At 57.4% G+C, this 13742-nt stretch overlaps 1 protein-coding gene across 3 annotated transcripts in view; it reads right to left on the bottom strand.

The window, feature by feature from the left end:
* Nucleotides 1-984: 984 nt before the first annotated feature.
* HECTD4 (HECT domain E3 ubiquitin protein ligase 4) overlaps nucleotides 985-13742 on the bottom strand; it is a 190406-nt gene continuing 177648 nt past the window's right edge. For all 3 annotated transcript variants that reach the window (XM_039229794.1, XM_039229724.1, XM_039229639.1), the window contains exons 67-76: nucleotides 12732-12922; nucleotides 11591-11737; nucleotides 10690-10809; nucleotides 9858-10013; nucleotides 8386-8489; nucleotides 8061-8282; nucleotides 4965-5128; nucleotides 4620-4815; nucleotides 3959-4181; nucleotides 985-3193 (exon numbers count right to left, since the gene is read on the bottom strand). In XM_039229794.1, the coding sequence (XP_039085725.1) occupies nucleotides 3057-3193; nucleotides 3959-4181; nucleotides 4620-4815; nucleotides 4965-5128; nucleotides 8061-8282; nucleotides 8386-8489; nucleotides 9858-10013; nucleotides 10690-10809; nucleotides 11591-11737; nucleotides 12732-12922 (1660 nt within the window). In that variant the 3' untranslated portion in view covers nucleotides 985-3056. The remainder of the gene's footprint in view (nucleotides 3194-3958; nucleotides 4182-4619; nucleotides 4816-4964; nucleotides 5129-8060; nucleotides 8283-8385; nucleotides 8490-9857; nucleotides 10014-10689; nucleotides 10810-11590; nucleotides 11738-12731; nucleotides 12923-13742) is intronic.

Below are 13742 nucleotides of genomic sequence, written 5' to 3' on the forward strand. Positions count from 1 at the left end.
GTTATTATTATTGCTGCTGTGAGTATTCTTACATATGTCTTTTGGCAAATACGTGTGTGTGTGTGTGTGTGTGTGTGTGTGTGTGTGTGTTCGTTCTGGTGGATTTACACCTAGGCGTGGGATCGCTGGTCTGAGGGGTGGTGTAGTGCAGAGCACCAGTTTCCAAAGTAGTTTTAGTTACATCCAGAGCAGAGTTCTGTTGGTTGCACGCCTTCCACCAATCCTGGTATTGTTTTTCCCTTTCGGGGGTGGTTGTATAGATTTTGTGGTGATTTTAATTTGCATTCCCCTGATGACTAGTGAGGATGAATGTCTTCTATTATTGGATAGTGTAACTTTGAATATACTTTAAGAAAAAACTCAGCCATCCTGGAGAGCAGGCAAATCCTTGCCGTGCTCAGCCGGTATCTCCAGTCAAGCATCTCACTCCCCAGCTTCTCTTGGCTGTGAGTGGTTGCTCTTGTGGTTTCTAGCACCCTGAGGGAAGTTGTTCCTCATCCAGGAGGACTCTTTCTCTTCCTATAATAAAGACATTCAGTGGGACACTTCCGCTAAAAGAATTAAGTGTAGGAAAAGTAGGGTCAAGAGAAGAACTAAGTGGGGCTGTGTGAGGACCCCTCCCCCACCCCACCCATGGAGCAGGAGGAGGTGATGAGCATGCCCGGGAGGGTGGATTCTCCTGCATGCAGACCACAGGGCTCCCTCTGCAGGGGGCAAGGACAGCTGTGCGCGAAGAGGGCAGAACGTCGATCTTAGGAAAGCAGCACTAAGTCTGTGTCTTCTCTGCATTTCCCGTTTGTACAGTAGTTCTAAACCCACTGTTGGCTCCCACCCTCTTCCAGTGCAGTGATCCACTTGAGGAAAACCCTCGCCCTGGCCTAAGAGTACAGACTAACTCCAGTATGATGAGGGGCCAGAACATGCAGTCCAAGCATGTCAGCCATCGAATCTTGTCAGTGAGTAGAGGACCACGCAACTCTTACGGTAAATCAAAATTAGATGAAGGTTATTTATTGGTGCGACTTTTTTTTTTCCTGTAGTGAGCTTTCTTTACACAGCAATGGTGTAAATAGCATCAAACTGAATGAAAACTTTGTTAAATGCAACCATAAATAATTATAATAAATATACATCAAGTAACTTTACAGCACACGTTTTTTTAGGGCCAAGGTTTGGATCGGTCTGGACCTCTCAATGTGCTCTCTGGGAGAAGCGGTCGTGTTAGCAGCAGACATCTTACTCACAGCTGTCATCAAATCAAGTGATGGGCCAAAAGCAGCTTCCCAAACCCCCCTTGGGGAGGTAGCTAACAATTCTGTGTCCATTCAAGGGATGGGAAGGATTGGAGGGGACCAAGAATTTAAAAATACAGAGAGGAAGAACCACTTCTAATAATCCAAAGGCTCTTTCGCTATGCAGAAATGAAATAAGAGGATCCTTGTCAGGACTACATCCTGGTCTGGCCCCCAGGCAACGGGGCTCTGGCCCCCAGGAGGCAGCAGCCAACCATCTTCCTTCCAAGCAGGGAGCCTGCGTGCAGGTACTCCTCTCCAGGCAGGACTGCCCCTGCATCAAATGTAACTGATGCATCCAGTTTTAGCTTTTCCTTAGGTTGGGGAGTCATTTGGATATGGTCCTTAACGCATTTCCTAAGAATAAGAGGGAGGAGATGGATGGTAATGGCTCTAACTCTAAAATCCATACATCTTTCCAACAGGCCAGGGCCACAGCAGAGAAAGGAAAAGCACAGCTTTCTCTCCCCAGCATGCACACTCCAGAGCCTTCTAGTCAGCACTCACTCAGAACCTTCAGTATTCACAATATTATACAATAAATACAGTGATGCAATTCTAGGAGAACCGGCAAGGCCCAAAATGACAGTGTCCAACAAGCTGGCATATGCTGCTCTTGAACAAAGTACCATCGGACAAAGACCTGTTTGGGGCACAAATGCACTGGGGCAGCAGGTGAGCCTGGAGCAGCTCCACCCTGGCACACACGCTCATGTGGGGTCGCGGGGGGGCAAGGGGCGGGCCTGGCCAGAGGGGCAGAAGGGCCCCACAGTGGTCCTTGGAAGGTCTTGGTCACTGAAGTAGGCCCTGAATTGAGCAGAGCACCTCAGTCAGTCTCTTTAAAATGGGCGTGTGGCCCTTCTGTTCCTCCCGTCACCAACACTGTGGTGAGGAAGGGCCGTTTCTGAGTACGAAAGGGGCGTAAGCTTGAATCATGTGCTTTCCTGTTCAGAGTCTCAGAAAAAGGCCCCCCTCGAGCACTGGCCCTCTTCCTCTGGGCTTCCTGAACTCCTGGAGCTGGGACACGCCTCGCTGTGAACTAAGGTCAGAACGAACCCTTCGGGCTCCTGAGGAACGCTCAGCAGAAAACTGTCACATCGGGGACCCAGGAGAGATGGAGAGCAGAGGGCTGTCTTGGGGGGGAAGGGGCGGGGCAGCCACTGGGGTGCTTTTCCTCTGAAAAACCCAGACCATGAACAAGGTTTGAAAGCTGGAAGATTAGCACAGAAAGCTCCCTGTGTGTCTCCCACGTTGGCGTAACTGGCCCAACCCTTTCAAGATGGAAGGCGGCCTGCGGGAGCTGCATCAACCATCAACTCCAGCTCAAGGCAGGAGGGGCAGGGCCACAGACCTGTCTGTGAAGATGTGCAGAGACAACAGGATGCTCTGTGTGGCCGTAGGTATCTCACCACCACCTTCCTGCTGGCTGGTTCCATGATGTGGAACTGGGGCCTTAATGGCATCAGAATCCGGTGACCATGAGAGACAATGTCCAGGAAGATCAAATGAGACACAGGCTGCCTGGGAACTAAACTATCCTACAAACATACCACAAACAGGTGTAAAAGAACCAACCCATCACAAAACATACAAATACAAAAGGTTAAGTCCTCCAGGAACTCCTGGAACGTGGACAAAAGTTTGGAAAAGCAAAATGTCGCCAACTCCTCACGCAGGGCCCGGAGGGATGTGCCCTCAGTGGCAGGCTTCCCAAGCCGGCGGAGCGGTGCCTCGGTGACGGACTAACTCCAGGGCTCCCTCCCCTCAGCCACTCAGGGGGTCTTCACGGTAGTGAATGGCACAACGAAGTTTCTCCAGCATGATTTCCAGAGAGGAGTACTGGGGAAGTTTGATCATGAACATGCAGGTCTCCACTCGGATGTAGCGAGAGTCTGGGGAACCTGCAAAAAAAAAAAAAAAAAAAAAACCACACCGCACCAGGCCAGTGTTAGAGGCTGGGCTCCGATCCCAGGGTCCCTGCTCTAAGGTTTGCTTCTTCGAGCAGCTCTAAGCTAACGAAGGCCCAAGCAGGAGGAGGCAGGGCAAGAGAAGGTTCCGGAGGAGAAAATGGCAGACGGAAGTTGGACGGCACCGGCGCCAGAAGGCTGACCTGAGGGAATCTGGGGGTAAACATGTTTGTTCAGCCAGCAAAGGGTCTTGTTTTGTTATTTTTCTATATTTAGAAGTTGGAAAATTAAAATATTTCTAAAAAGCCCCTTTAGCTTTTTAAAGTATCAGAATCTAGGGGCGCTTAGGTGGCTCAGTTGCTTGCGTCCGACTTCAGCTCAGGTCATGATCTCACAGTTCTTGAGTTCAAGCCCCACACCGGGTTCACTGCGGTCAAAGCAAAGCCTACTTCAGATCTTCTGACGCCCCCCGACTCCTCCCCTGCTTTCACTCTCTCAAAAATAAAAAAAACATTAAAGAATGATGAATACTTTAAAAAAATCAGAAAAGATCAACTTTGGGTCTATACTGACTCCTGGCTAAGGTCAGGTTTGAGAGGCACATGACGACCCCTTCCCCTGCGCAGGCATGTCCCCCATTTACATTTGGGCTCAGCTGTCCACTGCTGTCCCTCCCCCCTGCAGGGCTCGGCAGCCCCCAGCTCCCCACGGAGAGAAGTGCCTGTGTGTCCCACTCAGAACACAAGGGGAAGGCGGTACCTGCTGTGCCATCTGGGGGAGCAATCTTCATGGGGTAGGGGGGCACGTGGGCTGTGTCTGGGCCCCCATCTTTGCAGGGGCAGGTGAAGGGGATGCGTTCCTGGTTGCAGGCAAACTTGATGAACTTGCACAGCTCCTCCTGTGTGAACATCTCCAGCGCCCCCCAGAAGAACTCGATGTGCTGGTCTGTCTCCATCAGCCCCACCTGGTACATGGTGTGGGCCTGGGGAAGGAAGGCCCCGGATGTGAGCGGCCCAGGCCTCTGCTCACCCCGTACCGCCCCAGGCCCGGCGGCTGCAGCGGGGAAACGACGGCCGTGGGACACAGGTTAGGAGACCACGACAATGACAAAGGCGGCAGAGGCAGCCGTGCCGGTGTCTGCCCCGTGGCTGCCGCCTGGATACCGTGCCCAGAGCAGAGGCTCCAGGCGTGTTACCCGTGAGTACACCGGCCGGGTCCTGTCACCATGCCCCCTAGATAGGAAGTCACTGGGCAAGGTCTGGCCGCCGGCAAGAAGCCAGCCTGTGAGGCCGGGGTGCGGCTGAGGAACGGTCTTCACCTCGGGACGCGGCTTAAGACACGGGCTGTGACGCGGAGGGGCACGTGAGGGCAGGGCGCTGGGACACACGGGGCGCACCCGCGCAGGCCCCCGGCCACCGACCTTGAGGAACTCGAGGTTGATGTAGGGCAGGCCGCAGGTGCGCAGCTCCATCTCCAGCGGGCTGAGCGTGGTGAGCAGCTGCAGGGGGATGATGGCGCCCAGGCCTGCCCGCACGGCCGTCACGCACTCGGGGTTCTGGAGCTCCCGCAGCCGCAGGCCCCGGATGGCCGCCGCGTACATGTCCTTGTTCTCCCACCTGCGGGCGCCGGGGGCCCCGGCGAGGGGCTAGTTAGCCGGCGTCCCGGTGCCGGCAGCTCGGGGACCGCCCCCCGCCTCGCGGCTGGGGCTTCCCTAATACGTCCTGCCGCACGGCCTCCCCGCCCCTCCCCGCGGGCACACACTCACGCCACGGGGATGTGCCGGCCGCGGCTGCACAGCTCCACCTCCTCGCCCGTCATGGTCAGGTACGTGAACCTGCAGCACGGCTTGGGACCCTCGGGGCTCTCAGTGGCCAGGTGCTGGGAGGCGATCTCGGCACACAGGGCCTCTAGCTCGGTCTCATCGTTGATCTGGAGGGTGGAGGCAGATGGAGGGTAACTGCCTGTCCTGCTCCCAAGGTCCCGGGGAAGGCGGAACCCCAACCTCTAGTTGGGCAGACGCCAACTACTGGTTTGCACGGAGACTACCCTTAGCCACTATGAATGTGCACGTGGCACAGGCCTGGCCAATGAGTTTGCCATGAGTTAGGGGTTGGGCCAGGCCACATGAGACTCTGGCTAATGATATCTTCCTGTTACCAGTTAGAAGCAGCAGCTCACTGTCACTGATGTGGACAAGACTGTAAGATGGTACATCTTAAACTACTAGGGGGCATCTGGAAACCAATTACTGATGACATTATTTGAGCTCCTGGATTCAGCCTTACCTGAAGCCAAATATATATTCATATTTAGCTTTATTTTTTACATTTATTTTTATTCTTTTTAACATTTATTTATTATTGACATATAGTGGGAGACAGAGCACGAGCAGGGGAGGGGCAGAGAGAGAGGGAGACACAGAATCCGAAACAGGTTCCAGGCTCTGAGCTGTCAGCACAGAGCCTGATGTGGGGCTCGAACCCACAAACTGTGAGATCATGACCCGAGCTGGAGTCGGACGCTTAACCGACTGAGCCACCCAGGCGCCCCATTTTTTACATGTTTATTATTGAGACAGAGACAAAGAGTGTGAGCAGGGGAGGGGTAGAGAGAGAGAGTCAGAATCCGAAGCAGGCTCTAGGCTCTCAGCTGTCAGCACAGAGCCGGACACAGGGCTCAAACTCACGAACCATGAGATCATGACCTGAGCTGAAGTTGGAAGTTTAACCGACTGAGCCACCCAGGCACCCCAGTCCACATTTCGTTTTAAAAGCAAATCATTTAAGGGGCGCCTGGATGGCTCAGTCGGTTGAGCGTCCGACTTCAGCTCAGGTCATGATCTCACAGCGTGTGAGTTCCAGCCCCGTGTCCAGCTCTGTGCTGACAGCTGGGAGCCTGCAGCCTGTTTCAGATTCTGTGTCTCCCTCTCTCTCTGCCCCTAACCCACTCACATTCTGTCTCTGTTTCTCTCAAAAATAAACAAACATTAAAAAAACAAAAGCAAATTATTTAAAACACAAAAATTAGGGTCTAAAAAACCCTAATGTACCTGCTAGGCTACCAAGGAGATGCTAGGATCTGGCCCAGAGAAGAATAAACTTGTACTTCTGGGATGTTGAAGGTGACCGGTACAACTACCAGAAGTTCTGAATATTCTTCCCCGTTTGTGTGCCCCAACCTTGGTGTGGTCTGCTATCCCGACGCCCTCTGTGGCTTTGCGCATGCCTTCAGAAAGAAGGCTCAGGCTGGGGCGCCTGGGTGGCTTAGTCAGTTAAGCGTCTGACTTTCGCTTAGGTCATGATCTCGCGGTTCGTGGGTTCGAGCCCCGCGTCGGGCTCTGTGCTGACTGCCAGCTCGGAGCCTGGAGCCTGTTTCAGTCTGTGACTCCCTCTCTCTGACCCTCCCCTGCTCACACTGTCTCTCTGTCTCTCTCTCTCTCTCTCCTAGAAATAAAAAAAAAAAAAAAAAAAAAAAAAGAAGGCTCAGGCTGGATGGTCTCTCTGGACACTGTCTCACACCCAGGCCCTTGCTGCTACCCACAGCCCTGGGAGGGCTTCTCAAAGCAGTGCCGGGCAGGCATCCATAAATCCCCGGCCCGAAGGGGCGATCCTGCTTTGACCTTTTAGATCCCTGCTTCTGCTGAGAAGCCAACCGCTAATCCAGCGCCCTGGCACTGGCTGCCCTCAATGGCGGCTCAGGGGAGGACAACGGCGAGCCTGGCAACGAGGCCCCTCAGAGGGCCCAAGTTGTGTCCTCCTCCAGCTGGGGTTCCAGCTGAGAGCGGACAGCCTGCTCCCCTGTGAGCACGGGCGGCTGGTGTCCAGGGGGAGGCCTGGGGCAGAGGCACCTCCACACTCTGTCTCTAACTTGAGGAGGCTTTTCAGCTGGAGAGGCCTAGCTTCCCCTGGTGGCTCTGTTCCCAGCCCGCCCACGAGGACTCGCGAACACAGCCTTTCTGAATAGGGCCTCACATATCGGGAGAACCACCTGGAAGCTTCCTGTGGCTGGGGCGAGAGCCCAGAGCCTGGCCCACGGCAGGCCTCCATGACTGCTAACCGGTGGACAGACCCGAATGGCTCCCACGGGCCCAGCTGGCAGCCTGAGCGCTGACCACACCCCTGCCAGGGGGCCGGTCAGACATGGCCGAGCTCTCGCTACCTCTTTGTGTCCCCAGGCACGAAGAAGACAGCTACGTCCCCAACTCTGTTCCTGACCAATCCCAGGTGACCCCCAAGAGCCGGTCTCCCTTGCTCTAAGGCCCCGAAATCAAGTTTTTGTTTTTGTCTTTAATGTTTATTTTTGAGAGGGGGAGAGAGTATGAGCAGGGGAGAGGCAGAGAGAGAGAGAGGGAGACACAGAATCTGAAGCAGGCTCCAGGCTCTGAGCTGTCAGCACACAGCCCGATCGATACAGGGCTCGAACCCAAGAACTGTGAGATGCTGACCTGAGTGGAAGTCGGGTGCTTAAACGACCTAAGCCACCCAGGTGCCCCCAAACCAAGCTCTTAAAAGTGAAAGTGGGGACTCCTACAAGTGGGCCTCCTACAACTTTGACACCCCTGCCTGCTCAGTCAGCTGCCGGGAACCCTTCGCCCCTGTGTCCTCGGGAGGCCCAACAGGGCGTAATAGTCACCCCCGGTCTGCTGCTGTCAAGCCAGAGAGGCTTCTGTCCCCACAGAGCAGGCCTGGCAGGGTCGATGCACGTTCCCGAATGTTCTCTGGGACATCCCAATCGGTCTCTGGGGGCAAGACTCCGAGGGTTTGGAGGCCCAGCAAACGGCAGGTCACAGAGGCAGCCGTGAGCCCCGGGGACACCGCTCTGGAGTTCTGCTGTCTCCAGGATAAACGCACTATTCACTTACGCTCTCAAACTTCTTGACATAATTGTAGGTGAGTATGTCTGCTTCCTGCAGGTCTTGATCAGGGTCCAGGGGCTCACCCACCAGCGTCTTCCAGAAGGAAGGCAGGAGGTCCAGGGGAAGAGGGACATCTGCTCGAATTGCAATGCCCAGCAGCTGGCCCAGGAAATGCAGCAGCTGCTCTTCCCCGTACGTGATGGGGCTCGGGGTGAGGATGTACTTGCCCTGGAGACAGAGCAGAGATGCAGTGACCACCGGGGCCTGTCCCCTCTCAGCCCCCCCGAAGAACACGTGTGCCAGGCCACTGCCTGGGACTCGGCTGTCTTACCTTGTTCTTGTTGACGGCCGAGCTGGGGCACAAGAGCAGCAGGGACAGTGAGGAGCTCTGCAGCTCTTTACACACCTGCCACAGGAAGTGCCGGAAAGAGCCACCTGCGGGACAGATGGAGGCCGGTGGGAGTCGGGGACCCGCCGGCCCACCCGCAATGGAAGCTCCTTCGCCAACCTGAACGCAGCTCCGGCTGAGAGAAAACTCGCCTGAGGGCAGGGAGCCCCGGGGTCAAGTCCTGCTGTGCCACTTAACTGGCTGGGGGGGCCCCAGGTAATCACTTCCCAGTGACCCCTCCGTCAAATGGGGGACAGTCACCGTACCTACGTCGCAGGCTAGTTTCAAGGATTCAGAGAGACGGGATGCAAAGCCCTGCGCATCTCGCACGGCCGTGAGCTGACACAGATACGCGGGCTCGTTTAATCCACGTCTGTCGCTCCTGGCTGTACCAGGAGCGGGGCCTCCCGTGCCACTCGGCGCTGCCCCCCACCCGGGCCCAGGTGCCCCGTGTCTGTCTGTCCAGTGAGCAGCGTCGGCTGAACAGCCCGACGCATGAACACCTGCAAAGGGCAACGGGCGATTATCGGCATCCCTGCTGCCGTCATCTCGACCGCGCCCGCGGTTTTCCTGCCGCCGCCTCTGTGGCCGCATCTCCTCTCCCCTGTGCACCCGTCAGTGCCCTGAGGTCAGGAAGCCCAGAGGACAGCTGTGCGTGCACACTCCTCGGTAGGAGCCGTGCAGAGGACGTGCTTGGGGACAGATGTTCTCACTCGACATCCACGGAGAAGCAGGAGACCCGGCCTGCTGCAGCCGCCAAGGGCTGGGCTTGGGAATCAGAGCGACCCGGCGTGGAACGCCAGCTGGCTGCCTGACCTCGGGGAAGCTACTTAGGTTGGCGGCGTCCCAGATTCCCCATCAGTCCGGTGGGACGAGGCCGGTCTCTCGTGCGGTTTCGGTGCTGTGAGGAGTGGAAGGTGTAAGCGTGGGCCTGGCACGTTCCGCGCTCACTCAGTAAGAGCGGTCCCAAGAGGTGGCTGGTGCGCCCAGAGCGCGCCACGGTGCCCGCTGGTGGCCCTGGCCGGGCCCCCAAAACCTGCTCCCGGGCCCGCGTGGGAACCGGCGCTTGCTGGGGAACCTCAGCCCAGAGCCGTCCCAGGTCGGGTTCGCTGGTCAGCACTCAGGGGACGCCCTTCAGTGCCGAGTGGACACAACAGAGGCACCCTCGGTTTGGGTCGGCCCCTCCCCCAGGAAGGGCAGCCGGGCTCAGAGTGTGGATGCGTCCCATGGGAGACGGGGGCACCGAGAGCCCTTCGGTCGTCCTGGCTTTGCAGAGCAGGCTAACAAGGACACAGTCTTGCCAGTGGGGGAGACTGTGGGCAGTTTAGGCTAAAAATAAACCCAGGAATGCTGTCGTTTTCGACACAGCCTCCACCTCGAACTGGCTGCAGAGCCCGGCGGGGGCCGCCACTTACTGGTGCCGTGGACCTCTTCCCCGGTGAAGCGGATGTTGAAGGCGTAGGTGGGGTCACCGCCACTAGCCAGCTTGACGCAAAGCTGAGACGAGGGCACCGAGGCCAGCTGCCTGGCGGCCTGGCAGAAGTAGGAGTTCTCAGAAGCTCTGATCTCCCCTGGGAAAGAGAGGAACCAGTAACCACCCCCAGCGCCTTCCTCTGCTTTTCCAGCCCAGGACGGACACCTTGCCCGGCCTGCGCCGGCTTCTCGGCCCTCTCCCTGCCCCTGGCTCCACCGCCTTGCCTTCTCTCTGCTTTTGGAACGTCTTGCGTGCCTCAGCCGTGTAGCTCTCGGCCTTCCCTCCGTCCCCGGGGAGAGTAGGGGATCCTCCCTAACTGTGCTCCTCCGTCCTCTCCTCCCATCCGTGTCCTTCGTGGTGTGTGTGGGTTCACAGGCCATGGCAGACTCCTGGCTGCCTCCCCGGGAGCCATCCCCCCCTCTTCTCCGATGCCAGAACCCCAATTCTAGCAAGCCCACGGCCAACCGAAGTGGACACTTCCCACCTCTCCTGCAGTTAGGTGTGGCCACGTGGCAGGCCTCTAGGGAGCGGGGAGCGAAGGCGAGACCCCAGGAAGCGGGGAGCTCCTCCCCTTGCCCTTGCTGCCCAGAAGACAGGCTCACTAGGGGACCCTGAAGGTGGGAGGCACACGCTGGGGCACTCGAGGAGAAAGACGAAGCAGCCAGATGAGCATCTGGATTCCCTTCTAGAGGATTCTTTTCTGTGCAAATCAACTAGATCCTTTGTTCGATCACGGCTATGTTGTGTTTTCCGCTCTGTGGAGCTAATTTTACCTCCCACGATCTCCAGGGGGTCCAGTGTGATCTCTGGAGCCGCATGGTCAGCCGTCCTCTGCGCGGTGGCATTTAGCACCCGATTCATGACTGTCACCTTCGTGTCGTAAAAGATGAGCCCTGCAGGGAGGAGTATGGGAGAGAGGCTGGGATGGGGCTGCTTCCTTTCCTTCCCTGTGACCCTGAGGCCTGGCGGAGGACACGCTGTCCCCTCTGGGTCTGTCTAGTCTCTTCTGGGACGCCCTGCAGGCCCGAGGCACTCGGGCGCCACGGTCATGACTTTCCAGAAGACGTGTCCTTAGCAGCTACCCAGATGGTAACGCGTGAACCCTGACTCTGTCACGCTCGTGCCCAGGAAACACCTAGCTGGCAGAAATACATAAAGTACAAGGACATTTGCTACAGTGTTTTCTGAAATGGCCAACGATAAAAACCCAGAAAACGAAGATGCAGAACAGAACGTATGCTAGCATACCCACTTTTGGTTTTTTAAAAGAAATTGTGTATGTCTATTCATATGTGAACAGAAACGTCTAGAAGGACAGACAGGTACTCAGCTGATCATGATGATCATCATGATCATCTCTGGCATGTGAGAGGGAGATGGTGAGTCAGAGCCTTACATATTTCTATATAACCTGAAGACTTTTTGTTTTTAAGCTTTATTTACTCATTTAGGTAATCTCTACCTTCATCATGGGGCTTGAACTCACAACTCAGATCAAGAGCCGCGTGCTCCTCAAACTGAGCCAGCTCCGAAAAACATTAGTAAATTTAATATTTCAGAGAACAACTGAAGGAACTGCTCCTGGCTGGAAGGGCTGGGGACACATGTAGGTCGCGTGCGAGATGGGTCTTCCCGGGCAGCTGTGGGCTCTGGCCCAGCGGGCGCGGCACTGACCTTTGGCCTCCTTCAGTAGGGCGGCGATGCTGTGGGCAAACATGGGGGTCTGGCGCAGCTCCACCAGGGGCAGGAAGAAGGTCTCCAGCGTGGTGTTCAGGGACTGGAGCAAGGCGAAGCGCAGGCGAAGGCTCTCGATAGGCACATCTGTGGGCGGGGTGGGGTGGTCAGGCCAAGACTCAGGTTGTGGGCAGTCTCACGGGGCAGGGCCGCCAGGAGTGAGCACACAGGGGGGACCAGGGGGCTCCCGCAGGGCACCCCTGGCACCCCGAGATGCCAAGGCAGTGTGCCCCCAACCTGCCTGCGCCCAGGCTGAGCAGGAGCAAAGGGTGAAGGCCCTGCCTGGCCTGGAGGCTCGGGCTCTTAGGGAATCCAAGGGTCCCTCGGCCCGTCTTCAGGGCCTTGCCAGAACTGCACCGTGTGCGGTTTTTAATTTTCGATTTTGCAATAATTAGACTTCTAGGAAGTTGCAAAAACAGTACAGAGTCCTGTGTACCTTTCATCTGCTTCCCCAAAAGTGACCTATGTCATGAAGACCAGGACATGTCTTGGTACATAGTCTTACTTGTTCGTCCTCACATTTGTCTCCTCCCCAGCTGTGACAGAGGGACACTGGGACAATGTATGGCTCACGTTTACCTTCAAAGTATCGGGAAGAGCGCAAAGGCCCAGGACAGTTGTCTGACCAAGAGTGAACAGACTCAAAAGCCGCCGTGGTGCGCATGCGCACCGCAGGCCGAGGGGCCACCTTCCAGGGGCGGACTTATGGAGAACGTCTGTTTGTGCGTGCACTTATGTGTGCTCGCGCATCCCTAGCTTTTAGTAAAGACGCCCTGCTCTCTGACAACGGCTAATGCCTCTAACGGACGCGGACAACTCTGACCCTTGCTCCCTGCCGACACCAGGGCAGCACCCACTGTGCCCTCCAGGCAGGGAGCCAGGCGGGCGCCCGCTGCTTCCTTGCAGTGAGCACACAAGGAGGCCTTACAAACTGTAATGCAGCCACGGCCCCAGCTTCGTGCCTTCCTCTCCCTCTTCTTCGCTCAGTGACTCACAGCAGGTGTTCCTACCCCGGCGGGGAGGCCCCCAGGCGGCGCAGGGGACAGTCCCTGAAAGCCAGACCCCAGGGCCCCAGACGTACTCAGGAGACAGGCCACTCGCGGGTCGGCGGCGTCCGCGGGGTCCAGATACACCTCGTGGGGGTGGAGCCTCGCGGGCGTGATGGCCAGATGGCGGCACAGCCGGTTGATGTACTGCACGAGCGCCACGTCCATCTCCAGCGTCCACTTCCTCGAGGCCTTGTGCGCGTGTCGGACATCAATGCAGGCACACCTGGGGCCGGGGGAGAAGGCGAGGTGGGGGGGGCCGCCGGGGGCACCACTGGACTCCTCGCGGGGCGGCCCAGTGGGAGGAGCGAGCAGAGCTGGCCGGGCGGGACGGCGCACCCCTCGCGTGCCCCCTCCTGCATGCGTGCCGAGGACGCACGGGGAAGGCTGGGGCTTGGGCCTCCTTGGGCTGAAATCTGGGCCACAAAGTGGCCCGTTTTCTGAGCCTCGACTTCCTCACCAATAAAGTGGGACTGTAGCCGCGGCCCGGCCTCGTGAGAGACCGCGGAGGCCGCGCGTGGCCACGGCCGCCAGCCTCGCTGAAGCCGGCGTCTGCGGCCAGCGGCCCCCGCCCAGGGTCGGCGCGCGGAGCCACGCCAGGAAGCAGAGGTGTGTTTGGGAGCGCGTCGCTTTAACCGCAGCAACATCACACGCGACGCAAACGCCCACGCTCCGGGACCACGGAGCCCTCCACTGCAGTAACGCGAATGACCCAAGAAGGAAAAAGGCATATATCTGGTCTGATCCCACTGCGGCACTGAAAAAACTCTACCCCCAGAAAATGTTGGGAGGCACGTTTCCTGAAGGCCGCTGGGCACCAAATCACTGTCCTGCATAGACTGCCTGGGGTTTTATTACCTGCGCATGTCCTTAACCTACAAACATTAAGCTGTTCACCCGAGGGGGCAGGCAGGCTGGGGGGTGGATGGGTGCCTCTAGCACAGCACCGCACCTCAGCTGGGCCACATGCCACCCTGGGCGCGTCCTGCCAGGAGGGCCTACCTGGGGGTGGGGGCAGAGCCTCTCAGGGCAGGCCGCCTCTGTGT

Source organism: Hyaena hyaena, unplaced genomic scaffold (assembly GCF_003009895.1).
Source record: "Hyaena hyaena isolate Hyena2069 unplaced genomic scaffold, ASM300989v1 scaffold_0, whole genome shotgun sequence".
In the NCBI taxonomy this organism is placed as follows: domain Eukaryota; kingdom Metazoa; phylum Chordata; class Mammalia; order Carnivora; family Hyaenidae; genus Hyaena; species Hyaena hyaena.